This window comes from Acanthochromis polyacanthus, chromosome 7 (genome assembly GCF_021347895.1).
Source record: "Acanthochromis polyacanthus isolate Apoly-LR-REF ecotype Palm Island chromosome 7, KAUST_Apoly_ChrSc, whole genome shotgun sequence".
NCBI lineage: Eukaryota > Metazoa > Chordata > Actinopteri > Pomacentridae > Acanthochromis > Acanthochromis polyacanthus.
The window spans coordinates 20,357,003-20,384,710 of record NC_067119.1 but is presented as its reverse complement, the minus strand read 5'-3'; the positions used below and the strand labels follow the sequence as shown (position 1 = coordinate 20,384,710).

The window sequence follows — 27,708 nt, the reverse complement described above, 5'->3', positions numbered from 1 at the left end:
AGATTTGTTCTTACCTGACAAGTCGACACATTTCTCTGGGCTCTCTAGTAAAGAAGGTTTCTACTGCTCTATGTTTTTCTTCACTGAGCACAAGAAGAGAAAGAGAGCTAACTGTGACATGATTTTTTTAAAAATCATTTTTTGCTTTCAAATCCCAGTGCTTTATCTCTGAGCGTGTGTTCAAATTCATGCTGTCCTCCTTGTATGACAGTCACACTTTTTATATTATCTCATGTGGTAATCCTTATTTGCATGTTTTAGGTTTAGTACCCATTGATTATAGCTTTACTTCTAAAAAGATCACAAATCAAATTGCAATATCGTTTTGAGAAATGCCTTGCAAATCATACAGGTCTTATGTGTACAGTAAAGCAGCATCTAGCTACAGTGTTTCTAATCTCAGACAACAAAATGAAGATTCTTCAGATCCTGACAAGAAATTCCGGACTCAAAGTGGAGTAGGGAACATCTCTGACTCAGAGGAGACAAATGGAGAAAGCCCTAAGCAGGTGAGACCCAACTAACTGGACCTTTCCTAACTGCTTTGAAGTTGTGGTTGTGTGTTTATTAAAATCGACAGAGATAGTTGAACTGTTTAAATCGTTCGTTGTTTGATGTTTTTAGATGACTGAGGTGAAAGTGGTTTATTACATTGAGCTTCGTGTGGCAGTAAACCATCACCCTGAGAGATTTTTGAATTCTCGCATCTTCTGCTTTCTCAGGAACACTAAGGGTGAGATGACAGTTCAGTAATTACAGTTACACATGTTCAAACCTCTGTTGCACTTAAAAATGATGAACCAATACATTATTGTGTTTTAAACAGAACCCATTGCTGAACCACTGGATATGAATGAGGCCAACATCCTGATGCCTCTGCTGTTTGACATCAGCATACATAGTGGACATCCCCTTCAGGTGTGGAACTCACTTGCACATGTAAGTAAAAGAAAACAATTCACAAACTGGCAGCAACCTCTACTAGTAAGATTATAATTCAGTGTAACAACAATAGAAAAGCTGTAAACCTCAACATATCTGATTTTCTGAATAAATAATACCAGACGTCCAATTTCTGTGTTCCTTATGTCAGGTGTGTATACCCCCGCTTACTGCACACCAGATGACAAAAGCTGGTGGAGGTTATGAAAAAGAGGAAGCTTCTCCTGAGAAGGAGGCCAGTGGAGAGGATGAAGAGAAGACTCCAGTGAAGCCAAGTGGGCAGTTCAAGATTCGCGATGAGTTGCTCCACAGGATACACAAGTTTTTGGGAGTGATCAACACAACTCTCCAAAGCCATCAGATTGAGGGTTTGTTTTATTGATATACCCAGGCTCTTTATGTTTGATTTCAATAATTCATCAGTGTTCTAAAATTAACAAACAAAAATGGATTTGATTGAGCTCTGCAGTGTAATCAGAAACCTTTGGGCATTCATGATATATATGAAGAGTTTATTTGCAAAAACAGATAACATTATTTTTTTAAATAAATTTTCAGATTTTTTATTGTTTACATGAGATAATAATAGTAATTTATTTTTTCTCTATTTTGTCATGTATTTTCTACTGAGTCATCCACTCAACTTCAGCTTGATTGATATTATCTCAAGTAAACAATAAAAATTTCCAAGCATGCCCCTCCATGAGAGGACTTTTGCAGAGACTTTAGTCTGTTGTGAAAAGTGCCCTCTTAGAGCAGTTAATAAAACAATTCAATGTCTTGGGCGAATTCATTAGCAGGGGAAAAAGTAAGGCTTGGTACACCTCTTTCATAAAAATGTATAATAAGGCATGCAATGTAAAGCTCAGTCTCTTTGTCCCAGATGAGATTTCACTACACATCCCTGAGCTAGACCTGGACTCAGGGGTGGATGTCCTGCTTTCTGATCCAGACATGTTGGAAAAGTTGGAGCAGTGTGTGATGAACTGGCAGACTCAGATTACCATTGTCATTGAAGAGCAGCAAAACACAAAGCCACAGGTTTGTATTCTGAGGTTCAACCCAAGTAGATTTGTTGACATCAAAGCCTAAGAAATTCTAGTTCAACTGAAGGATTTTGTCTCTAATATTACCAAGTAATGAAACACCTGTCAGCTCAATATGTAAATATTTAGTCGAAGAAAACATAGAATGTACATGGTGCTGTCCAATGTGAAACTTTCACTCTTCATTTCTGTTCCAGGCACCTGGTCCTATGGCAGAAATAGTACTCTGGCAGGAGCATGCATCTGTCCTGGGTGCTCTGAGTGAGCAGCTGAAACAGCCTGTGGTGGAGAAGATCCTGGAGGTGATGACCAAAGCAGATACAAGTGTTATTCAGACCCTGAATGGAACAATTGCTGAACTGACTAAATACTGTTTGGAGTCAGAGAACAATGTAAGCTTCCTCAAAACACTGGAAAGACACTTCATGGTGAGCTACCTCTTTTTTATAAACTCATACGATTTAATACTGGCATGTAACAAATGATCCCATAATCATTATTTGACACGTTGTCTGGAAGGCTCTACGCAAACACTAAACCTTGGAGAACTGTTTGTAGTCATTGTGCTGCACACACTTGGAGTACTTCTCAACACACTTCAAATCTTTACACAATTGTGTCTGAGTCAATTTCTAACCATGATTACAAGCTACTCCACTTTTGAATGTGGCTGTTTGCAAATTTTTAACTGTGTTCTTCTGTCCTGCATTTAATTTGCACTTAGAACATCATTAAAGATGAGCTAATGCACTCAATGATTTCTTAAATATTGGTTAAATAAAATAACTGATTGCATTACTGATGAATTATCTGCTTTTTATTGAAATTGTGGTAACAGAATTCTTGTGATATCCTCAAAGTTACCTTTGTCTGTTGCAGAATCTGGCTTCCGGAGCAAATTTTGGTGTGATCCTGGAGACTATCCCTGATCTGATGGAGAGCTTGCAGATTATGTGGATGATCTCTTGCCACTATAACACAAATGAGCGTATGGTCCCCCTAATGGAGCGTATTGCCTGGCAACTGTGTGAACGTGTGGCTCAAGTAATTGATGTCCACACCTTATTCAAGTAAGTGTGGATGTGCTTCAATTTTACAGTTGATTTTGAAGTTTATTTTACAGTGTTGTTCAACAGTCAATTGGCATTCTTTATGCAAAAATGTTGTTTGATTGTTTCAGTATGACTTAACCATGTGTTTTGCCTTGAACAGAGATAAGAGGGAAGTTGCCATATCCAAGGTGCATGAGGCTAAGCAGGTTCTGGATCAGTGGAAGTTTTCCTACTTTGAGAGGCGTGCTGACATTGAAGAATTTGGCCGTGGTCCACGTTGGGAATTTGACCGTAAAAGACTGTTTGAGAGGAGTGACTACATGGCTTCTGTCTGCCAGGACCTGCACAACGTTTTGCACGTCAGTGTATATACCTCACATAAATACTGACCCCTCACATAATAACTGAACCGGTCAATGCCTAAAATATAGATCAATTTCGTGAAAGCATTCTTCTGGATCTGTGTTGTGCAGATTTTGGAGGAGTTCCACAGCATCTTTGGTCCAGAGCTAAAAGAGGTGACGGGTGACCCAAAATGCATTGATGAAGTGCTGTGCAAAGTGGATGATCTGGTTTTACCTTTTGAGGAAGTCAGTTTTGATCCTTTCAACATCTTTAAGATGAGCTGCTGGAAAACGATCATGCAAGACTTTGACACTACAGTTCAGGTGACTGTATTACAGAAACTATTAAATGTGACATAAATTAATTCAGCAGTAATAACATGGTACTATCACTGTACTCCATAAATAAATTTAAGTTTACACCAATGTAATTACATAATATTATGTGTGCTGGACCTCTTTTATCAGTAATTTTTTTGTGTGTCTGCTCAGGCTATTGAAGAAGAGGCCATCGGCTTTATTGATCAGTCTTTTAAGACACTGCGATCTTCAGCTGCTGCCTTTGAAATGTTGCTTAAATTCAAACACATCCGCTCCAGAGAGGCCGTCAACAGTCATTTGATGAAAAAATTTAATGACATCCTGGCTCAGTTTTGCAAAGAGGTACTGTACTGTACTGTGAACTCAAGAAAAGATGCTGGTTCATATTTTTCTTTGCAGTTAAAGTTCAGTTATTATCGAGTGTCAAGCATGATTAGACTTAGCTCAGCAAAAATAATGAACTTGTCATCTTATTTGACTCAAATCTTTTCAATTTTCCTCTGTTTCTGACCATTTGATAAACAAAACCAACTAGTATTGACTAATAATGATTATTATTCTCATTTCCCATTATTTTGCCACTATTTTCATCTTTTAAAAAAAGCTCTTTTGGGGACCATAAAAACTCCTCTGTGTCAGAAAAATGCTGTTATTAAAGCCTTAGCTGAGGAGCAGTGTGTCCATGCATATGACTTATATTGTAATCAGGTGTGCAACCCTAATTGCAACGTTGCACTGCTGCTAATTACTTCTAACAGTTACAAAATGCATTTATTCTATGTAGCTTTGCTGCATCAGCATACAGTTTATTAATAATCCACATTAAACCTGAAAATTACATTTCATGGAGTCTCATAAAATGCTGTACAACTATGTTTTATGGTCATTTCATGTAACCATTTTATTGCTGTATCAGTAGGATTTGAATACAGCGACATGATCCCTCACAATCACAAAGTCTTTATTGTTATTCTTGTAGGTGGACAGCATACATGAAATCTATGAGTCAAAAAAGGACAACCCACCACGAAATAAGCTGGAGCCTCCTGTGGCTGGAGCGATCAGATGGGCCCGATTTCTTTTCCGTCGCATCAAACAAACCATCCTTCCATTCCTGAAAGTGCCGGAGATGATGGAGAGTGAACAGGGCAAAGCGGTGAGTTATTACCCTGTTGCACAACTGTGCAGGTCAGTACCAATATTAAACTTTTCAGACACCAAAGTGTCATTGAAAGCCCCCTGTGATTATGTTGCATTCTGCTCAGGCCAAGGACAAGTATGTGGAAATGGCACAGCACATCAAGGACTATGAAGTGGAGAAGTATGAGTGCTGGCTGGATGAGACTGAATCCAACTTGCCATTGGTAATGAAGAAGACCCTTTTGGTCATGATTAACAGTGAAAACCAAGTCCAGGCAGGAGGGGTTTGTATCGCTCATAATTTTTTACTTATTTATTGCTGTTGGAATATTGTGTAAATTTCACATACAGTAGCTATTCTTATTTTTATTATGTTAAATTCCCTGCAGAATGTCCCACCAAGTGAAGGTGGCCGATATATGGTGAACTTTGCTCCAGAGATCAAGGAAATCATTTCTGAGGCACACTACCTTGCAGCACTGGGCTACTCTGTGCCTGATTTGCCTAAAAATGTTGCTCTACAAGAGGACAAATTAACCCTGTGAGGACTCACTTGTAACTCTGCACAGATTTTTTGCCAAAGGTTTAAACACCTGATTTATGTAATCTCTAATTTGTTTTAAATTTGGTTTTAGATATGTTGATGACCTGAACAGGCTTGTCAACTGTTACCACTCTGTAATGGAAAGCCTGAGTGAGGCACATATGATTATGCTAGCCCCACACATCAAAGCTGTCCAAAAAGAGATGCTTTTTGGCTGCAGAAGAGTGAACTGGAATTCCTTGGGTACTGTTGCTACAGAGAATGGAATGTCTGTGTAGTCTGACATATACACACTTGAGGTTTGATAAATTGTTTTTACCTGTAAAACTGATATCGGATAATATTTGTTTGGTTTTAGGGATCCCTGAATTTATCAAACGAGGCATCCAGGCTGTCTCTAAGTTTGAGTCTCTTGTCAGTCAAATTCACAACAATGAGAAGAAAATTGATTCCAATTTGCAATCCTTGATGATGGCAAATTTACTGAAATTTCCAGTGCCAGATAAATCAAGCGACTTACCAGGTAGAACTTGAAGAAGGATATTATTTTTTTAACAATGAAACTTTCACAAGGGTTCAAACGTTTTGTTGCTGACTTAACTGGTCATTTTTTCAGGTGTCAAAGAGTTTTGTGAACATATTGAAAGAGAGAAAGTCAAGACCATAAATCTGCTGAGTACGAAGTATACCAGCATTGGATTCCTCATCACAAAGACAGAACATCTGATCATGGAAACCAGCAGTGGCAAAGCCAAATGTATGGCGAGTTATTACATGTACTGGGAGCGCAAGGTGCTAGATTCCCTCGTACAGATGGTGCTAAGGTAACTATATGATGTTGAAATTATCTACTGTCTGTTTTGTAACGAACACTGCATTTTTGCAGTGTACTACAATATCTCTCAACGAGCATCTTCTCGTGCTTTCAGGAACATACAGGCCTTCAGCATGACGCTGATGGGAAATACTGCTCTTTTTCAAATTGATGCCATCCTGTCTGACCCAAAGATTGTGCTGCAGCCACAAAGCAATGAGATCTCCCAGCTGATCATGCAGTGTGTCAGAAACTGCATAGAGAGCACCAAGGTGGGATTGTCACCATTGTTTTCTATATCACTGCTTTTAAAAACAGATTTGTAATCTAACGCTGACTGATTTGACTCGATTCTGAGTAAATTTTTGTGTTTTAAGCAATTTGTGCGTTGGATGCATGGGACCTGCATTGAGTGCCCTCCACAACGTGTGGGGGGTGAAGATGAGTTTGTGACATTCAGCTTCTACAGTGATGTGTGGCAGCATCCTCAGATCAATGAGAGCACCATGACAGTATCCCAGAACGTCCAGCGGCTGCTGGTCTCTGTGAATCGGTACCTTATCCACTGGAAACGCTATCGGCCTCTCTGGGAAAGGAACAAAACCATTGTCAATGAAAAGTTTGCTGCAAAGAAACCATCCTGTGTTATGTATGATGATAAGCTCCAGTTCATTGCTCATATTCATCAGGAAGTGAAGCTGGAGCCTCTGTTTATGAATGAGCACATCATCCATCTAAACCTGGAGCCTCTGGCTAACATCGTGCAGGGGATTGCTGAATCCTGGATCAGCTCACTAGGTAGCTTACTCAACAAGGCTGCCAAAAAGGATCTTTTCAGCCTGAGGGATGAATTTATGGTACTGACTCATGCTACATAGTTTTTTCTAGTATTTCTATATTATATATTCTTTGGTTTTCACATGTGATGTGTCCTTGTGGATGTTTTATACTACAGCAACTCTCCAAGAACCTGAAACAGAAACCAGATACTTTTGAAGACCTTAAATCTGTCCTTAGTACCATCTCAGACATCAGGGACATGTCTTTGGATGTGGAAATGAGATTCACTGACATTCAGGAAAGATACAGGACACTGGCCATGTACAAAGTGGAGGTACTGTGAGCTTAACGCTAATTTGATGTCCCTTCAAAACTGATATTGTTGCCTTTGTTGAACTTGTTTCATGTGATTTAGGTTGAAGAGGATGAATTGGAGCTGATGGCCAATATTGACCAGATATGGAGTGATCTGTTTCTGGAAGCCAGACAAGTGGATGAAAGTCTGACAGATGTCAAGAAATCATTTACTGTGGTAGGACAACTGAAACAGCAAATGAAATATGTGTTTGTCTTAGACATTTACAGATGCTACACTTTCTGTTACCCTGTCATCCCACTCAAAGATTACAAATGAGAAGATTGAAGACTTTAAACAAGAATTGTCTATATTTGCTGAAAGCTTCAACATGCATGGTCCTGGAGCTGTGGGAGATAATTTGGAGAAAGGTTTGTGTGCACTTGGATCGTGCCTGTGGTTGTTATATCCAGAGGAATAATGTATGTTAAATGTTGAAGCCGAGTGGGGGAAACAGTCTCTCTTTTGTGTTCTTTCCAGGATTTACTATTATGGCAAAATATGAAGCTGATCTTGCCAAGATTGTGGCAGGACGGCAGGAGCTAACTAATGCTGAGAAGCTGTTAGACCTACCAGTGACTGTGTACCCAGAGGTTATCAGCATGCAGAAGGACATGCAGGACTTGAGACAGATTTATGATGTATTTAAAGCTCAGCAGGTAGGATATGATGACTGTAAATTGAAATAACAAATGCAGATCAGAATACATTACACAAACATGGTCAAAAAAGTTTTTCCAGTTTTTCATATGCTTGTCTTCACACCTCTCAGGATGCAAAGGCAGAATGGTCTCAGACCTTGTGGGTAGATTTAGACATCCAGTTGCTACAGGAGGGTATTGAAGGTTTCATCAGAAGCTTGAGGCATCTACCCAAAGATGTGCGTGCCTTACCTGTGGCCTTCTTCTTAGAAGGACGCATGAAAGAGTTCAGAGAGTCTCTGCCTCTTCTGTTGGACCTGAACAATAAGGCCCTCAAAGACAGGTCAGTCTAAAGATTGATACAAAAACTTAAGGGGAATTAATGCGACACCCTAAACAAAATCAGTTATTACATGAATGGGTTACATTTTTTTGTAATTGAAGCACTCAGTTTTTTTTTTTAAATATGGTGACTTTATGCAGATGATTACAATGTGACATCAATAGATAATGAAATACTGTATTTATGGTAGTAGTGTGTAGGAATAGGACAAGTGTAACTCTGAGTAAAAATAAGTTTTTATATTTCAGGCATTGGAAGGAGCTGATGGAAAGGACTGGCACTAGCTTTGAGATCAACATGGACACCTTTACCCTGGAGAACATGTTTGCTATGGAATTACACAAATATGCAAACGTCATAGGTGACATTGTCACCTCTGCTGTGAAGGAGCTCAGCATTGAGATGGCAAGCTTTCCTGTTTTTGAATGATCTGAAATTAGAGTTATACATCAATTTCAGCAATTTATCAGTGAAATCACAGTGACTTTTAAAATATGTTATCCTTATATGTGCTGTGCTTCCAGGGAGTGGAGGAGGTGGTAAACACTTGGGAAAGCATGGAGTTCAATGTGCAGCCTTATTTTAAAGGCACACAGAAGCGTGGCTTCATTCTGGGTGCTGTGGATGAGATACTGCTGAATGTGGACAACGATGTCATGAATTTACAGAGCATGGCTGGCAGCCGTTTTGTTGGACCCTTCCTTAGCACCGTACAACAATGGGAGAAAAATCTGTCCCTTATCAGTGAAACCATAGAGGTCAGTGAGTGCAAGCAAATTTCCCATCACACTTGAGCCGATCCATGAAATCCTTACTGATGACATATTTTTTTAAACAGGTGTGGTTGCTGGTACAACGAAAATGGATGTACCTGGAGAGCGTATTCATTGGTGGAGACATTCGCTTACAATTACCCGAGGAAGCAAAGAAATTTGACAACATTGACAAAAGATTCAACGACGTGAGTGTTGCCATAATATTGGCCAGATGAAAGCAAGGTACTCTGTGACTGGAAATTTCAAAATATAATCTCCTCCTGATTTTTTATTTTTCAGATAATGACTGTCACAGTGAATGTTCCAAACATTAAGAAATGTTGCCTGGTTCCCAACCGCCTAACAGACCTGCAGTCTCTGAGTGATGGTCTAGAGAGGTGCCAAAAGAGTCTTAATGACTACCTGGACTCCAAACGGAATGCATTTCCTCGCTTTTTCTTCATTTCCGATGATGAACTGCTCAGCATTCTCGGGAGTAGTGACCCTGCATGTGTCCAGGAGCACATGATCAAGGTATGTGGCCACTACTGACATTGGAAGAGTGATAGAAAAGACATGAGCACTAAATTTTCAATGTAGGGGACAGAAGACTCTTCTTGATATTTTCCCCTCTTTGTTACATAAGATGTATGACAACATAGCGTCTCTGAGATTTGATGTGGAAAGCGGCGGAGCTACAGTTGTTGGAGCCATGGTGTCTGCTGAGGGTGAGGTGATGGAGCTGAGGAATCCCATTCCAGTGGAGGGCAGAGTGGAGGAGTGGATGATGGGAGTACTTCTGGAGATGAGGAGGACGAATAGACTCATCACCAAAGAGGCAATCTTCCGCTACTGTGAAGACAGGAGTAGGTGTGTGCAAATACTGTATGTGTGTTGACTATTTTTCCAGTGTCTATTTGTGCAAATGGGCCACAGTAACTTTGGCATCCCTGTGTTTCTCAGAGTGGATTGGATGCTGCTGTATCAGGGAATGATGGTGCTGGCTGCAAATCAAGTGTGGTGGACCTGGGAGGTAGAGGATGTCTTTCAAAAAGTGAAGAAAGGACAGAAACTTGCACTGAGAAGCTATGCTGATAAAATGCACCAGCAGATTGATGAGCTGGTAACACGCATTACTCAACCTCTGAAGAAAAATGACAGACGAAAGATCAACACTGTGCTTATCATTGATGTTCATGCCAGAGACATTGTGGACAGTTTTGTACGAAACAGGTAAACTTAGCTTTTGCACATCTGACTTGTATTGGAAAGTGTTTTTATTGGTGACTAAATTATAATAAAAAAACAAACCAAAATAAAAACTCCAATCTGTTTCCAGCATAATGGATGCACAGGAATTTGAGTGGGAAAGCCAGCTGAGATTCTACTGGGTTCGTAAACATGACAACCTATTTGTGCGTCAGTGCAGTGCTTCGTTCTCCTACGGCTATGAATACATGGGACTGAATGGCCGATTGGTCATAACCCCACTGACAGACCGGATCTACCTCACCCTCACTCAGGTCTGAAACATTTTGCTAATTCGTAATACTTAGGAAGATTCCTGCAAATGTTCTGTCAGCTTGTTTTGACAATAGTGTATCTGTGTATGTGGGTGTGTGTTTGTGATGCAGGCCCTCTCCATGTACTTGGGTGGAGCTCCTGCTGGGCCGGCTGGTACAGGAAAGACAGAGTCCACCAAAGATCTGGCTAAAGCTTTAGGTCTGCTCTGTGTGGTTACAAACTGTGGTGAGGGAATGGACTACATGGTAAGAAGCACACACTTGAAGAGTCAAATGCTACTAAAAAATGTGATTCTATCCAACCTTACTGTACGGTAATTTTTGTTTTTTACGACTTGCTTGCCTAAATCCGTTTACTCTTTGTGTGCAGGCTGTGGGTAAGATCTTTTCTGGCCTCGCCCAGTGTGGAGCCTGGGGCTGCTTTGATGAGTTCAATCGCATTGATGCCTCAGTATTGTCAGTTATCTCCTCCCAAATCCAGACAATCCGCAACGCTCTCATTCGGCACCTTAAAAGATTTATTGTAAGTCTGTTGCAGTGATGCACAATGCATTAAAAGCAGTTTCATCTTTAATATGCATTCAAATGTATTTTATAAGGTTGAAGTTGAAGATCTGTTGTAAAGATGTGGAACTGGAGAGTGCAGTTGCTATTCCTGAGTTAGATTTTGTTTTGTATATATTTATCCCTTGGTTGTTTAAATGTGCTTTAATTTTGTCCTATGTCAACTGTTGTCACACTCAGTTCTATAATCTTTTGTAACTTTATAGTGGTGGGCCTTCTTGCCCAAGTCTTTCGTAGAAAAGTGATTTTTATATAAAGGGACTTCCTGACTAAATAACGGTTACAAAAGATAAATAAATTTGCTCTTTTAGCCAGAGTGCGGAAGAGTTGTTGATTTTTGATCTGCCTAAACAACCTCTTTCTCAATATTCACATCAGTTTGAAGGTCAGGAGATCAGCCTTGATGACCGTATGGGGATTTTCATCACTATGAACCCTGGTTATGCAGGACGTACAGAGCTGCCAGAGTCAGTCAAGGCCCTCTTCAGGCCTGTAGTGGTTATTGTACCTGACCTGCAGCAGATCTGTGAGATCATGCTCTTCTCTGAAGGGTTCCTAATGGCAAAGGTGACAGATGCACATACAAATTACATTGCTCATTGTTTAACTGCTGCTTTTATATGTAGTGAACAATGGATATGCACTTCTGACAATATTATGTCTTCATTTTTGTTTGTTTTAGGTGCTGGCAAAGAAGATGACGGTACTTTACAAGCTGGCTCGAGAGCAGCTGTCCAAGCAATCTCACTATGACTTTGGCCTCCGAGCTCTGAAGTCTGTTTTAGTGATGGCAGGAGAGCTGAAGAGAGGCTCGCCGGATCTCAATGAGGTATAGAGCTAAGACCATTTTTAATATTGTTTATTTTCACATAGTGAACAGAAAAACAAGAAACTATTTGTGATCTTTCAGATATAGACGAAAGGAGGATTGCCTTTGGGAAAATGTTGATTTCACAGGGATCATAAAAAAGAAATGCTGCTGAAATTTGTTCTTTGAATTTTTATTCTAGGTTTTACTGCTACTCATCAGTTTATATGTATTTTTGGCAGCTGTCTAAGCTAAACACTGTCTCCATTTAAATTAGCCTCTCTCAACCCCATATTAAAAAAATATCTACTTTTCATTTGGGCTTCTTTACTGATGAAGGGCAGGTTAAGTGCTTTTAGTCTTGAAATGTTTTTCAATTTATTCCTTGTGAACATAAAAATCTTCTTCTTTTGCCACTTATCCTCTGCATTTCTGTCTTTCCTCTGCAGGATGTGGTATTAATGCGTGCTCTGAGGGACATGAACCTTCCAAAGTTTGTGTTTGAGGATGTCCCTCTGTTTCTCGGGCTGATCTCTGATCTCTTTCCTGGCCTGGACTGCCCTCGTATTCGCTATCCCAACTTTAATGATGCTGTAGAACAAATCCTGGAAGACAATAAATATGTCATGCTGCCTAACCAGGTTATTTATCTGAGTTTTAGATTTGATCCATTGTGCTGCAGTTAGGATTTAGTTTCAGCATGTGCATCTCTACACTAGTTGCTGATACCTTATTTTTTATCCCGTGTTTGGTTTCAGGTGGATAAAGTGGTGCAGATGTATGAGACGATGATGACCAGGCACACGACTATGATTGTGGGACCGACAGGTGGAGGGAAATCCGTTGTGATCAGCACATTATGCCAAGCTCAGACCAAGTCAGTGTCAGTATACATCACATCTCTGATCTTTTGTATGAACAGTAGTAGCCTTTATTTTTCTCTCACTGTTAGACTGGGATTGCAAACCAAGCTTTATCCCCTGAACCCTAAAGCCATGAGTGTCATTGAACTTTACGGTGTTTTGGACCCGGACACTCGAGACTGGACTGATGGGATCTTATCCAACATATTCCGTGACATCAACAAACCTACTGACAAAAAAGAGCGGAGGTAGAAAGTTGAAAGTTTAACGATGAATTTGGTTGATTCTATTCTATTCTATTGGCTCTATTCTGTTCTATTGGTTGATTAGCATGTGTAATGTGCCAGTGAATCTTTCATGTAATTAAACACTGAGAGGAGAAGAAAACAGAATTTCTGTGAATGCAACATAATGGCAGGATCTTTGATACACAGGTACATCCTTTTTGATGGGGATGTGGATGCTCTGTGGGTTGAGAACATGAACTCAGTGATGGATGACAACAAGCTCCTCACTCTCGCCAATGGAGAACGGATCCGTTTACAGAGTCACTGTGCCCTGCTGTTTGAGGTTAGTCTGAATTTAAAATTGCTGTTAGCAGAATACCCCTCCCTGCACCTTTTGCAAAGCAACTTTTAAATAATTTTGTAATAAAAGATTATATTTACAGGTTGGAGATCTGCAGTATGCTTCCCCTGCTACTGTTTCCCGCTGTGGGATGGTATTTGTTGACCCAAAAAATCTGCGCTATACCCCATACTGGCAGAAATGGGTGAACAACAGACCTGTTAAGGTATAAGAAATGAATGTATTCACTATTTAATCTTTTTTTTTAATATAATTTGCTTTTAATATCTCAGCAACATATTTTCTAGGAACAAGAAGTGCTCAACAAGCTGTTTGAGAAATATGTGCACAGCTCCATTGACATGATTGTGGATGGTATTGTTGGTGGCAAACAAGGCCAGAAACTGAAGACTGTTGTCCCTCAGACAGATCTCAATATGGTATGTTAATCTCATACATCTCAAATCTACTGCAGTAGCTGTATTATTGTATGTAAACAAAGATACCTGAATGAAGATTGGTATTCTCCCATAGTCAGACTTCTTGAATTAATCTCACATGTATTGATGGTGTGTTCAGGTGACTCAGTTGTGCTTGACACTGGATGCGCTGATTGAAAGTGAGAGCAGCAGTGCTGAAGTCTTGGAATGTTATTTTCTGGAAGCTCTGTATGGCTCACTGGGGGCTACATTACTGGAGAGCAGCAGGGTCAGGTTTGATGAGTTCATCAAAAAGCTTTCCAACTTAACTACAGTGCATGATGAGAAAACCCTGGCTGGACCTGGTGAGATCCCAGGTAAAGAGCAAAGTTTTTAAATTGATTATGCATGTTTATAGCCGTTTACGATAGGTCTGAATGTGGATTAGATTTATTCTTGTTAGTAGATGATACAATATGAGATTTTTTTTTTAAAAAATCATCCCTTGCCATTGGAAGTTAATAGACTGGATATTTTATTGTTTGGGGTTGAATTGATAAAGATTACGACAAAACCAACCTAGTTTTATTTTTCACAGTTTATTCTTCACAAAAATAAGTGAAGTTTTGTTTTATTATGTTACTTACTGAGAACAAAATGACTGCATCCACACAGGATATCTACCATCTCTGTATGATTTCCATTTTGATGGAACACAGCAGAAGTGGGTTTCTTGGAGCTCCCTGGTGGCCAAATACATTCACAACCCTGAAATGAAGTTTGCTGATATCCTAGGTAATATATATGTGAGATGTGAAGTGAAGACAAATTTCACGTGAACACATGCTTAAGAATTTAAACTTTTTGGGTGTGATTCCTTCACATTTCCTTTGTGTTTCTGTTCCAGTGCCAACTATTGACACAACGAGAGCTGGCTGGATCCTGGAACAGATGGTGAAGATAAAGAGGCCAGTGCTACTGGTTGGAGAGTCTGGCACTTCTAAGACTGCCACTATTCATAACTTCGTGAAGAACATGAATGCAGACACAGGGGTAAATTTAACATCTAACAATATAGCATCTCTTTTCTTATGTCATTTGAGTTTAAATATCTTCCTTTCTGTTTATAGAGCACTCTGATCATCAACTTCTCATCCAGAACGACTTCAATGGACCTGCAAAGAAACTTGGAGGCCAATGTGGAGAAAAGGACCAAAGACAGCTATGGGCCTCCTATAGGGAAGAGACTGCTCGTCTTTATGGATGACATGAATATGCCAAAGGTACCAAAGGATATTCTATTCTATTCTATTCTATTCTATTCTATTCTATTCTATTCTATTCTATTCTATTCTATTCCAAGCTCCAAAGTATTACATTTTCTTGACTGTCCTAAGTGATGGCTCTTATGTGTATGAAATGTTTGTAATACACCTGAACAGGTGGATAGTTACGGCACACAGCAGCCTATTGCACTTCTGAAGCTGCTACTGGACCGCGGAGGCATATATAACAGAGGAAAAGAGCTTAACTACAAAAATTTGAAGGACCTTGACTTTATTGCTGCTATGGGGAAGGCAGGAGGTGGAAGGAACGAGGTGGATCCTCGCTTTGTCTCGCTCTTCAGTGTCTTCGGCATCCCCTTCCCCACAGTGGAGTCCCTCCAGCTTATTTATGCTTCCATTATCAAAGGCCACACCTGGGTGAGTATCTCTTTTTTACAAGACAAATTAAAATCTCAGCAAGGGTTGCCTCATTATCAGATTTTCATTACATGATTACCATAGCCAAAAGAATTCAGGATAATACCGTAATATCTTTATTGTGTGTTTTGTCTCTGTTTTTGGCAATGAGTTACAGTTGAAATACAAATCAGTCTGTGACTGCATTTCTACTGTATGTCATTCCTCTGCTGAAGTGTCAAGCAGTTTGTTACTGGTGCTGGATTATTTACAATGTGTCATTTATGTATTATTAACATATCAATTCTATCAATATTTCATTTTTATATCACAGTTGTCAATACCAGGATGTTGTAACACCTCTTTTCTCAACCACCTATGTCACTTAGACTTTAACCTGATAACCTATTTTAGCAATTTGAAGATGCCATCCAGAAAGTTTGTGATAAAGTCACCTTCTGCACACTGGAACTCTACAACACCATCATCAAAGATCTGCCACCGACTCCCTCCAAGTTCCACTACATCTTCAACCTGAGGGACCTTTCCAGAGTCTACAATGGACTGACCCTCACTAAACCTGACAGGTCTGACTGGCTCATTCACTCCAGTGACAGAATACCCCTGGTGCATGTTTCTAAATGTCTTTGATTTCCCTGATTTCTCTAAAACAGGTTTTTGACTGTCACCCAATTTGTGCGTGTTTGGAGAAATGAGTGCCTGAGAATCTTTCACGACAGACTCATTGATGAAACTGATAAAACTTTGGTAATAATTGCTACTTCTAATAACAGATATTTCCTGGAAGTTTTCCATTGCATTGACAACATCAAAATGTGTGTAATTACAAATGTAGACTCAAAACCTACCATATTTTACTTTTTTTTTTTTTTTTTTTTTTTTTTTTGCTGCAGTTCTCAGCTATACCCAGTGTGCTTTTGTCTCCAGGTCCAAGGCCACATAAAGAACTTAATTGAGGAGCATTTCAAGTCAGAAATGGAGGCGGTCATGAGGGACCCAATTCTGTTTGGAGACTACAGAACAGCTCTCAGTGATACTGAACCAAGGGTCTATGATGACATACAAGACTATGATGCTGCCAAAGCCTTATTTCAGGTATTATCAAGTCCTTAACTGTGTTACTAACAGGGATAGTGGGCTCTATGTTGTTTTTCAATGTAATAAATAAGCAATAGCTTTTTTGGATATTTGTTTCAACATTTTGCTGCCTGCTATAGTTTCTTTTGAGAGACCATTGCTCTTTGTCTCTCTGCAGGAAATTCTAGAGGAATACAATGAGAACAAGTCAAGGATGAACCTGGTACTGTTTGATGATGCTCTGGAACATCTGACTCGGATTCACCGAATCATCCGCATAGATCGTGGCCATGCTCTGCTTGTCGGTGTGGGGGGCTCTGGAAAGCAGTCCCTCACTAAGCTCGCTGCCTTCACTGCCGGCTGTGAGGTTGTGAAATGCATTTCTACAGGCCTTTACTTCTAGAGAAAAAAAGGTCATATACTAAAAACAAAAATTACAGTTAAAGCAGAGCAAATGCGCTTTACTAACATGTTCACCACTAGGTGACACTGTCTACCAATGTGGAAACTGCAGTCTTGTAACTGAATGGTTACTAAGGAAGAGGAATAGAAAAGGAAATCAGAGTTTCCAAGGTTAAGCAGAATCAATGTGTATTCACAAATAAATTTGAAGTTTTTGTGATCCAATCTGTTTGTCCCAGGTATATGAGATAGCACTGAGCAGAGGATACAGTGAATCGAACTTCCGTGACGACCTGAAAACACTGTATTTGAAGCTTGGCATTGAAAATAAGAAGACAGTATTCCTCTTTACTGATGCTCATATTGCTGAGGAAGGCTTCTTGGAACTCATTAACAACATGCTCACCTCAGGTTGGATACCAGTCTAATCTCCTGACCCACACTTGATTCATCTTTCTTAAAAGCTACAGCTTTAATACTCGCATCATACTCTCACTTTATAGGCATTGTTCCTGCACTGTTCCCTGATGATGAGAAGGAGTCAGTTCTCAACCAACTTCGCGATGAAGCTCTTAAGATGGGAGCAGGTCCTTCTAAGGAGAGTGTATGGCAGTACTTTGTCAACAAGAGTGCCAACAATCTACACATTGTTTTAGGCATGTCTCCAGTGGGAGATACCCTGAGGACACGCTGCAGGAACTTCCCTGGTGAAATATGAATCCAACTTTTAAATTTCACTTGACTTGATATCATTTCTGATTTAATTTTACTACCTTTGTGTTTATTTTTTAGGACTAATGAACAACACTGTGATAGATTGGTTCTTGCCATGGCCTCCACAGGCACTGCTTGCAGTGGCTCAGTCTTTCCTTGGTTTGTAATTACATACATTTAAATTAATTTTTATTTATTTTTTATTTTTATTTTTTGCATGACTTTGTCACAGAAAAGGGTCTTTCTTTATTTTATATAGTTGGATGAGACCAACAGCTTCTTTTGTCTTTTTACAGGTGAAAATCCAATGATTCCTGAGGCCCACTCCGCAGCAGTTGTAGACCATGTATGCATGGTCCATAGCTCCGTGGGTGACTACAGCAAACTATTCCTGCAAAAACTGAGACGTTGCAACTATGTTACACCAAAGAACTACTTGGACTTTATTAGCACCTATTCTAACCTCTTGAAGGAAAAGGACGAATATATCCTGGGTGAGAAGATGAGCAGTGCCATAAATTCAATGCCTCTGTTGAAAGAGTTTGCCTGGTGCCACACTACTACTGTTTATGATGATATATGATACTATTTAACTTGTTCTCTTCTGTTGTAGCTCAGTGCAAGCATCTGGAGGGAGGTTTAGATAAACTAAAGGAAGCCAGTGAGCAGCTGGCTGAACTGAATGTAAAGCTCGCCGATCAGAAAGTTGTCCTCGCTGAAAAGGCCATAGCTTGTGAAGCCCTGCTGGATGAGATTACCACAAACACCACCATAGGTCAGTGAGTATCTGCGTGTCTTAAACACAGTGTCCTCTAGTCCATTGAAACTAAGCACAGCTACTACAAACCACTTATCAATATCTTTTCCTTTTAGCTGAGGAGAAAAAGACTATGGCAGAAGACAAAGCCAAAGAGATTGCAGAGCAGAACAAAGTAATTGCTGTTGAGAAAAAAGAAGCGGAAAGTGCTCTGGCTGAAGCTCTGCCGGCATTAGAAGCAGCACGCCATGCACTGCAAGATCTGGAAAAATCTGATGTCACGGAGATCCGGTAAACTTCCCTTCTTCTGAAGAACAGTGTTCTCATTCTGCTGTTGAAAAAAAATTGTGAAAAAACAATTGACAAACTCGCCTCTCTAAATGGTTAGTTAAACAATATAACGATACAATGCCTATACTGAACCTCTGTAAAGAAAACTGATTATAACCCAAAACATACTGTATAGCAGGTGATATTCTAGAAGGTTTAATCCCTAGACCCTAGAGGGATCAATCCTACAAGGCCATGGCTTAACACATTTAGACTAGATGCAATATATGTGTGTACCAAGCATGCGTTTTTGGTGACAGACTTAAGTCATGTAGTAAACAGTCCTCTCCCTCTATCTGACTCTTCTTGCTGGTCCATCATGCAGCTCTTTTGCCAAACCACCCAAACAAGTACAGGTAGTTTGTGAGTGCATCCTGGTGCTGCGTGGCTACAAAGAAATCAGTTGGCAGTCAGCAAAGGGGATGATGTCAGAGGCTAACTTTCTGCGCTCACTGATGGAGATGGACTGTGATTCCATCAATAACAACCAGGTCAGAACTGTAAAAGGTGAGTTGACCTTATGATTAATGGAAACCTACCATTAAGACTGCAAATAATAATACCTAATGTACTGCATCTGATTTTTATTTGACAAATATTCCACGTTTGTTTTCTTTCTTTTCTGCACTTTTACCTGGCTAGGCTTTCTGAAGAACCTTCAGACAAGCTTTGAGGAGATGCAAGCAATCAGTAAGGCTGGATCAGGAATGTTCAAGTTTGTCGAGGCAATCATGGGTTACTGTGATGTTGCCAGGGAGATAAAACCCAAGAGAGAGAAGGTAATGAAAGTTTTACAAGTGATGTTACACAATGCTGTATTAGAAGAAACACAGATAAATGAGCCATGTTGTTATATTATTTTTAGGTGGCACGCCTAGAGAAGAACTTCTTTCGGAGTAAGCAGGAGCTGGAGAGCATTCAAAGTGAGCTTAGCGGCATCCAGAAAGAGTTGCAGTCTCTTGGAGAGAAGTACCGAGCTGCTATTGAGGAAAAACAGCTGCTACAGGAGGAGGCTGAGGTCATGGAGAGGAGACTGATAGCTGCTGACAAACTCATCTCTGGCCTGAGCTCTGAAAATGAACGGTGAGGTTCTAAAATATGAAACACTTGCAATTATAGGAGTAACCAACCGTACTAAAATTATTTCTTATTTTCAATCTCCTTTTCTTTATTACATTTTGTCTCCCCCTATCTCTCTTTTCTGCTGCTTTTCTTAAAATGTGTCCCGTCTCAGGTGGACAAACGACTTGGACGAGTTAAAACAGCGCCGTGTACGTCTCCTGGGTGACTGCCTGATTTGTGCTGCTTTTCTGAGCTATGAAGGGGCCTTCAGCTGGGACTTTAGGAATGAAATGGTATATCAAGCATGGGTTCAGGATGTACAGAAGAGAGGCATACCCCTGAGTCAGCCTTTCAAAGTGGAAAACCTTCTTACTGATGAGGTAGAAATCAGCAGGTGAGGAGTTTGTGCTCATAGCATTCAGAAACTCTAAGTATGAGACAAAAAAATATTTTGTATTATACATTTGGCATTTTGAATAATGATACCAACAGGAACCAGGCATTGTTTTGTTGTGTTTGTTGTATTTGGTTTGGCTGCATTCAGTAATGACTACAGAAAACTATGAGACTAACTATATAAATATCAAATAAACCCTGTGTGACAGATGGGGCTCAGAAGGTTTGCCTCCAGATGAACTGTCGGTGCAAAATGGTATCCTCACCACCAGAGGGAGCAGATTTCCAATGTGTATTGATCCTCAACAGCAAGCACTCAACTGGATTAAGAAGAAGGAAGAAAACAATAACCTCAAGGTACATAAAGTTTCGTGCTTATCCAAGTTTCAGAATGGTTGCTTTAGGCAGCCTTCCACTGCTCCAGAATGACAAGGGACCAAGACAGTGGGATTATCTGTTTTGCCACAGGTCTCATCTTTCAATGATCCAGACTTCCTAAAATACCTAGAGATGGCCATCAAGTATGGCTTCCCATTCCTTTTCCAAGATGTGGATGAGTACATCGACCCTGTGATTGACAATGTCCTGGAGAAGAATGTAAAAGGAGCTGAGGGCAGACAGGTGGTTGTGCTGGGTGACAAGGAGGTGGATTACGATCCCAACTTTAAACTTTACCTCAACACCAAACTGGCTAACCCAAGATATCCTCCATCAGTGTTTGGAAAAGCCATGGTCATAAACTATACTGGTGAGTTTTTTGGAATAACAGCCACAGTTTCATTTGCCACCGTGCTATGTCAGTATGTGTGTCAGTGGTTGAAGGAAAAACACATTGCAAAGTGCTGTGGGACAAAAGGTTTAAAGAGTGCTTGGGCAATGGATATTAAGTCATTTTTCTTTTTGCTTCTGTCCATTTATTGTGTCTATGTTATGTGCAGTGACTCTTAAGGGTCTGGAGGACCAGCTGCTGAGTGTTATCATGGGCTTTGAGAAGAAGGAGCTGGAGGAGCAGCGTGAACGCTTGATCCAAGAGACAAGCAGCAATAAGAAGCTGCTGAAAAAACTTGGAGACTCATTGCTCAGAGAACTGGCGACGTCTACAGGCAACATGCTGGACAACACAGAGCTCATTCACACATTGGAGAAAACAAAGTCAAAAGCCATTGAGGTCAGTTTGGTTTAAACAAGCGTCAGTGAACTCATGGCAGAAGGGTAATTTCAGCAACATCTCTAATCCTGTTATTTTCCTTGTTTGACATCGTGATCATCAGGTGTTTGAGAAACTGCAGTTGGCTGAGAAGACGTCAGTGGACATTGATAAACTCAGAGATGGATACCGACCTGCAGCCAGACGTGGTGCTATCCTGTTCTTTGTACTGACAGAAATGGCTTTGGTGAACAACATGTACCAGTACTCACTAGCCTCATACCTGGAAGTATTTGACTATTCGCTGCAAAAATCTATGCAGGACTCTGTCCTTCACAAAAGACTGAAGAACATCATGAACACTCTCACATACAGTGTTTATAACTATGGCTGCACAGGTAAAAAGAAAGAAAAGAATACTAATGACAATGAAATTAATCAGAAAAATTAATTTGGAGGTGTTTATGATTACTTTGTAGACTTTATAACCCTAACTGATTGTACATCTCTAGGGCTGTTTGAGAGGCACAAGTTGCTCTTTTCCTTTAACATGACCATCAAGATAGAGCAGGCAGAGGAGAGAGTACCTCAGGAGGAGCTGGAGTTCTTTATCAAGGGTAAGAGATCCAGAGAAGTTCAACTCCTCCCAAATATTTGGGTACATTACAGTGATCACAGACATATGCACACAATGTTCAAAGCAGATTTTCATGTCTTTCCACTTCAAGGTAATCTATCCCTGGAAAAAAGCCAACACAAAAAGCCTTGTGACTGGCTTCCAGATCAGGGCTGGGAGGACGTAGTGAAAGTTGCAGAGCTCTTTCCTGAACAGTTTGGCTCTCTGCCTGATGACATTGAGAAAAATTTCAGTGACTGGAAATCTGTAAGTACCCACAGTGTCAAAAATCACTATAGAGTCAGCTGAGACTATTGCTGTCTTTGTTTTTCTCTTCAGTGGTATGACTTAGACGGACCAGAACAGGCTCCATTTCCCATGAAATATAAAGAGAACCTCTCAGCCTTCCAGAAGCTGCTGCTGCTGCGCTGCTTCCGTGTTGATAGAGTCTACAGAGCTGTGACGGACTATGTCACTGTTACCATGGGAGAGAGGTGAGACTGTTTCTTTTGCAATAACGCAGCTAAAGTTACAAAAATCTGCATGTATTGTGCAAATGTTTTGGGCACAACTAGTAAAGAGAGGATGCCTTTAAAAGCAATCACTTGAGTAGCTTTTATTTGAATAATTATTTTCTAAACAATGCAATAAGCAGAACAACTATATTAAATCAAATCCATGTTCCACTTTTAAAACACTGTCAATTTCTACAGTTTTGTGCCCAGTTTTTTAAAGTACTTGGCAGGAAAGTTGTTCCAGCTGTTCCACAGTTGTGTTGTAGATTCAGGCCATCTCAGTGTTGTCTGTCTCTTCATGTACGCTTCTGTCTCTTCAGGGCGACTCACTGATGCAGCACAGACTGATTCTTTGTACTTCTTGTTGCTTAAGATAGTTCTTTATGACTATAGCTGTATGTTTTAGGTCATTGCCATGCTGAAAAATTTATTTAAATCAGATGCCTAGTTCATGGTCGAAAGTGCAGCTAAAGTGCCTGAAACTTTTGCAAAGACTGAAATATACTATTACTGCATATAAAGTGTGTGTACATAAAATGCACTACTGTGGTAAAGGTCAAGTTGACTAAACGGATTTATGTGACAGGGTTTACAGATATATAATTATTTCAACAGAAGTCAATGCGTCCCTGGTTTTCCTTGTATTTCTGCTCAGATATGTGCAGCCGCCTGTGATCAACTTCGATGCAATTTATGAGCAGAGCACACCTTTCTCCCCCATTGTCTTCATCCTGAGCCCTGGCTCTGACCCAGCCAGTGACCTCATGAAACTAGCAGAGAGATCAAGCTTTGGAGGCAAGTTCAAGTTCCTCGCAATGGGCCAAGGCCAAGAGAAGGTACTGAACACTTCTTTTCCATGTCACAGCTGAAATATTTGAAATATTCATCACTAAGTAATCATGCTAAATAGCAATACAAGCAATTTCAAAAGTAAAAAGGTTGATTTTTTTTTGTCTTCTGTTCCTGTTTTAAAGGTGGCACTAGATTTGCTTGAGAAGGCAGTGACGGGTGGTCAGTGGTTGATGCTACAGAACTGCCACTTGCTGGTGAAGTGGCTTAAGGAACTGGAGAAAGCCCTAGAGAGAATCACCAAACCCAACCCTAACTTCCGCTTGTGGATCACCACCAACCCCATCAAGGACTTCCCCATCGGCATACTGCAGAAGTCTCTAAAGGTTAAAGACATGTTCTTCTAATCTTCTACTTTGTTTTCTTTGGATTTCTTATTGATAGCAGGGCTAACATTATAGGTTTGCAGTGAATGCAAGGATTACACTGTATGTATGTTTTCTTTTAAATATGTGGGGAATATGATATTTTTTCATTTCCAGTTCTCCAAAATGAAAAAAAATTGTTGCATACTTACAATACATATCAAATATTTTTTTTAAATAACTAAAAAGTTATCTCTCCAAATCTGTTTTTAACATATTGATAATCATTTGAGAAAATACTAGGAGCATCTTTCAAATATACCCAAAAGTAGAGGTACTATAATAAGAACCGAGAGGATTTTACATTTTTCTGTATGGTTACATCTGCTTTAATATTGCGTGCAGGTAGTGACAGAGCCACCCAACGGTCTCAAGCTGAACATGAGAGCCACCTTCTCTAAAATCTCCCATGAGTCTTTTACTGCGTGTCCACACCCTGAATTCTGCAGCCTGGTCTACGTGCTGGCCTTCTTCCATGCTGTGGTACAAGAGAGACGCAAGTACGGAAAGATCGGCTGGAATGTCCCATACGACTTCAGCGAGTCTGACTTCTTTGTAAGTGGTGCAGGAGTCTAATGCTATGTTGGAAATAAATTAAATACATTCTCTGACTTATATTCTCTATTTTAATAGTATAATATCAGTTATGTTTCACTTCTCAGTAGTTTAAGCAATGCTGTGTTTTACAGGTGTGTATGGAGATTCTGAACACCTACCTAACAAAAGCTCATGGCCAAGGAGACAGCAACATACCGTGGGGAAGTCTTAAATACCTTATTGGGGAGGTTAGAATGACCCGATTGTATTTCATATTGTATATTTTCATGTATTATGTATAGCTACTATCCTGTTAGCTAATGCTTCAAGATCAGTATGACTGCATAATGTTTCATTAGGTTATGTATGGTGGTCGAGCTATTGATAGCTTCGACCGCAGGATCCTGACTGTCTACATGGATGAATACCTTGGAGACTTCCTCTTCTACACCTTCCGTCAGTTCCACTTCTTCAGCAACAAAGATGTCGATTATAAGATCCCTCCAGCTGGACCAAAGACAATATATGTTGGTCAGTTGCTGTTTTCACTATTTCAGTTCTCTTACTTTAGAAAAGGTTGTTTTCTGCCATCCCTCACAGCTTTCCCTTCTTGTTTATTACAGATGAGATTGAGGCCTTGCCTTTGGCAAACACACCAGAGGTAATGGGTCTTCATTCCAATGCAGAGATAGGATACTACACACAAGCAGTTAAAGAGATGTGGACTCACCTCATAGACCTCCAGCCTCAGACAGGTATAATTGAAAACTGTATCATTGTTTTCCAGTTTTCTCATTAAATTCTGAGTAGAAGGGCATTTAGAAATAATATGTGCTATTTTTCAGAAGTAAAAGCTGTCCACAAGTGCTTTCTCCTAATTTGTGTTCCTACACTCTCTCTGTCCCAGGTGAATCTGGTGGAAGCATCAGTAGGGATGAATACATCAGCCAGGTGGCTCAGGACATTCAGAACAAGCTGCCCAAGTTATTCGACATGGACGTGATCCGTAAAAACTTTGGCACTGACATTTCTCCAACCTCGGTGGTTCTGCTTCAAGAACTAGAGCGCTTCAACATGCTAGTGGTCCGTATGCAGCGCTCTCTGGCTGAGCTGCAGAGGGTGAGAAAGAAGAGCAGAGGACAATAAGATATTAGGAAAATGAGCATATGGGTGTTCTGTCTTGGTGCCTCCCTCCAGTTTAGGTTTGTTGAGATTCTCTTGTGTTTTGTAGGCCTTGGCAGGTGAGGTGGGTATGAGCAGTGAGTTGGATGAGGTGGCTCGAGCCCTTTTTAATGGTCACATTCCTGCTATTTGGAAGAAGCTGGCACCAGATACTCTTAAGTCCCTCGGAAACTGGATGAGCCATTTCAAGAAGCGTTATGAACAATACATCTATTGGGTAAGAAAGAGCATTTAGCTTGTCTGTCTGTCTGTCTGTCTGTCTGTCTGTCTGTCTAATTCAGAGATATTTAAATAATCACAACACAAATGTAAAAAAAAAAGCACGTTAATTTAGCTGACTAAAAGGTGTAGGCTGAGGTCTTAGCTTATTTCACCTCCTATTTTTACATTAGTATGTCCAGATTTCTGTAGCTTTATGTAGTGAAATATGTATTATTCATAAACAAAAGTTTAAAACTAAAATTCATTTGCACTTGAGTTCTTAGCTCAATTTAAATTTATCGGCTTCTTTTTAAACCTTTTTTTTTTTTTTTTTCAAATCTGTTCAGTATATTGCACATTTTCATTTCCTTTTTGTAAGCTGTTCACCAAATTTACCTACCTGACCTTTGTCTTCATTCATTCTAACTTTTGTTTTTGTGAAAATGCTAACGTTTTTTAGCTTATGCCTCTCGTTCCAATTCAAAACAATGTGGACAGTCTGGAAGCATTTTATATTTACTTTCATGCATTATTTTTTGCAGTTTAGAGATATGTCAAATCTCTAAATTTGAGGATTTGCATATAACAGTCAGCTTTGTTAGCAAGTCTTATTGCTCTTTCCTGTATATTTTCTCTTGTGCATATGTGTATCTTTTGTTTACCAGGTGGATGAGGGTGAGCCAAAAGTCATGTGGTTATCAGGACTCCATGTCCCCGAGTCTTACTTGACTGCTCTGGTCCAGGCTGCTTGCAGGACAAATGGTTGGCCTCTGGATCTTTCTACACTATACACAGAAGTGACCCAGTACCGCAGTGAGGATGAAGTCAGTGACAAACCACGACAGGGTAATGTAAAGACACTAAACGCTTGCAGCATGATCAGTGATTAGTTTTAAAGACTGACAGTCTTATTCCCTGCAGGTTGCTTTGTGTCTGGCCTGTATCTGGAAGGAGCAGACTGGGACGTAGAGAAGGGCTGCTTAGTGAGGAGCAAACCAAAAGTTCTGATTGTTGAGCTGCCACTTCTCAAAGTCATCCCCATAGAGGTACAACGCCTCAGGTTACAGGTGTGGACAAGAGAAATGCAGACCTTCATATTGTACGATGGTTCTCTTTTTGAATCTTTCTCCTTAACTGGTGCATATTTTTGTGTTTTTTGAACTTCAGAATACACTGCGGACACCAGTGTACACCACGTCCTTGCGGAGGAATGCGATGGGTGTGGGGCTGGTATTTGAGGCTGACCTGTTCACCACCATGCACATGTCCCACTGGGTGCTGCAGGGAGTCTGTTTGTGCCTCAACACCGACTGAAGACGACCCTTAGCCTCACTGAGCTGGTCAGCTTTCACACAATCTGTTCAAAAATGTTACTTTTTATGGAAATGTTAATTAAATTGATGCCAGATGGCTGCATTTTGGAAAAAAAAAATCCACTGAATAGCAAATTCCATTAAAACAATGCTTTAATGTAATTTAGATGTCATACGTGTTTTTATAATAAATTCAGACAAAGACATTTAAATTTTGACCTATAATCTTGTTTGCTTTGGTTATTCTCTCAGTAGATGGCAGCACACAGCAGTACTGAGCTCTGCATTCTGGTCAGTAGTTGCAGTGATTTTTCTTTGACTTACAGTCCAAAGACTAAAAGACTGACTGAAAGTCTAAAGCTGTTTATTAATGGACAAATGATAGCGGAGAATTGTGCACATGCTTAACCATGCAGAATATTTCGGCCGAGGTAAAAGGACCATACTCTGCTGCACACGCTGGAAAATGTAACAGTGATCGAAGGCTTCTAAAGTTTTCCACTTCATCCAAGTATCTTTTTAGCTTTTCCCTGCAGCAAAGGTAGCTGTGTGCGTTTTATTATAATATCTAACAAACAGATCTAGTGCAGCTCTGAGTAATGGAGGCTGCTGTGGTCAGCATGCCAAAGCAGGTGAGGCTTCGTCTAAAAATTAGACAGCCCCGGAGGATCTGGCAGCTGGTGCGGTAGTGAGGTCACAGCCACACAGAAACAAAAACTGC

At 40.1% G+C, this 27,708-nt stretch overlaps 1 protein-coding gene across 1 annotated transcript; it reads left to right on the top strand.

The window, feature by feature from the left end:
* Nucleotides 1-414: 414 nt before the first annotated feature.
* dnah10 (dynein axonemal heavy chain 10) lies at nucleotides 415-27,199 on the top strand. The gene is made up of 77 exons (XM_051950441.1): nucleotides 415-509; nucleotides 625-733; nucleotides 827-939; nucleotides 1,094-1,310; nucleotides 1,826-1,983; nucleotides 2,186-2,416; nucleotides 2,868-3,058; nucleotides 3,201-3,399; nucleotides 3,514-3,708; nucleotides 3,877-4,047; nucleotides 4,685-4,861; nucleotides 4,971-5,129; nucleotides 5,235-5,386; nucleotides 5,481-5,632; nucleotides 5,748-5,912; nucleotides 6,006-6,213; nucleotides 6,319-6,475; nucleotides 6,581-7,060; nucleotides 7,159-7,317; nucleotides 7,399-7,515; nucleotides 7,607-7,709; nucleotides 7,819-7,997; nucleotides 8,111-8,322; nucleotides 8,571-8,731; nucleotides 8,851-9,080; nucleotides 9,161-9,283; nucleotides 9,378-9,611; nucleotides 9,724-9,947; nucleotides 10,041-10,310; nucleotides 10,417-10,600; nucleotides 10,712-10,846; nucleotides 10,971-11,123; nucleotides 11,543-11,731; nucleotides 11,847-11,993; nucleotides 12,422-12,613; nucleotides 12,731-12,849; nucleotides 12,925-13,083; nucleotides 13,270-13,405; nucleotides 13,506-13,628; nucleotides 13,711-13,842; nucleotides 13,982-14,198; nucleotides 14,497-14,616; nucleotides 14,729-14,874; nucleotides 14,952-15,104; nucleotides 15,264-15,524; nucleotides 15,918-16,090; nucleotides 16,178-16,271; nucleotides 16,452-16,619; nucleotides 16,780-16,968; nucleotides 17,243-17,414; nucleotides 17,507-17,710; nucleotides 17,796-17,876; nucleotides 18,014-18,211; nucleotides 18,331-18,492; nucleotides 18,591-18,765; nucleotides 19,130-19,311; nucleotides 19,447-19,583; nucleotides 19,670-19,887; nucleotides 20,039-20,260; nucleotides 20,472-20,619; nucleotides 20,731-21,010; nucleotides 21,201-21,430; nucleotides 21,534-21,807; nucleotides 21,922-22,026; nucleotides 22,138-22,292; nucleotides 22,365-22,519; nucleotides 23,196-23,376; nucleotides 23,515-23,715; nucleotides 24,100-24,309; nucleotides 24,444-24,539; nucleotides 24,651-24,822; nucleotides 24,915-25,046; nucleotides 25,199-25,410; nucleotides 25,523-25,690; nucleotides 26,340-26,520; nucleotides 26,596-26,741; nucleotides 26,842-27,199. Exons 2-77 carry the CDS (start codon nucleotides 625-627, stop codon nucleotides 26,986-26,988), a joined length of 13,380 nt encoding a protein of 4,459 aa, XP_051806401.1. The 5' UTR covers nucleotides 415-509; the 3' UTR covers nucleotides 26,989-27,199.
* The last annotated feature ends 509 nt before the right edge of the window (nucleotides 27,200-27,708 follow it).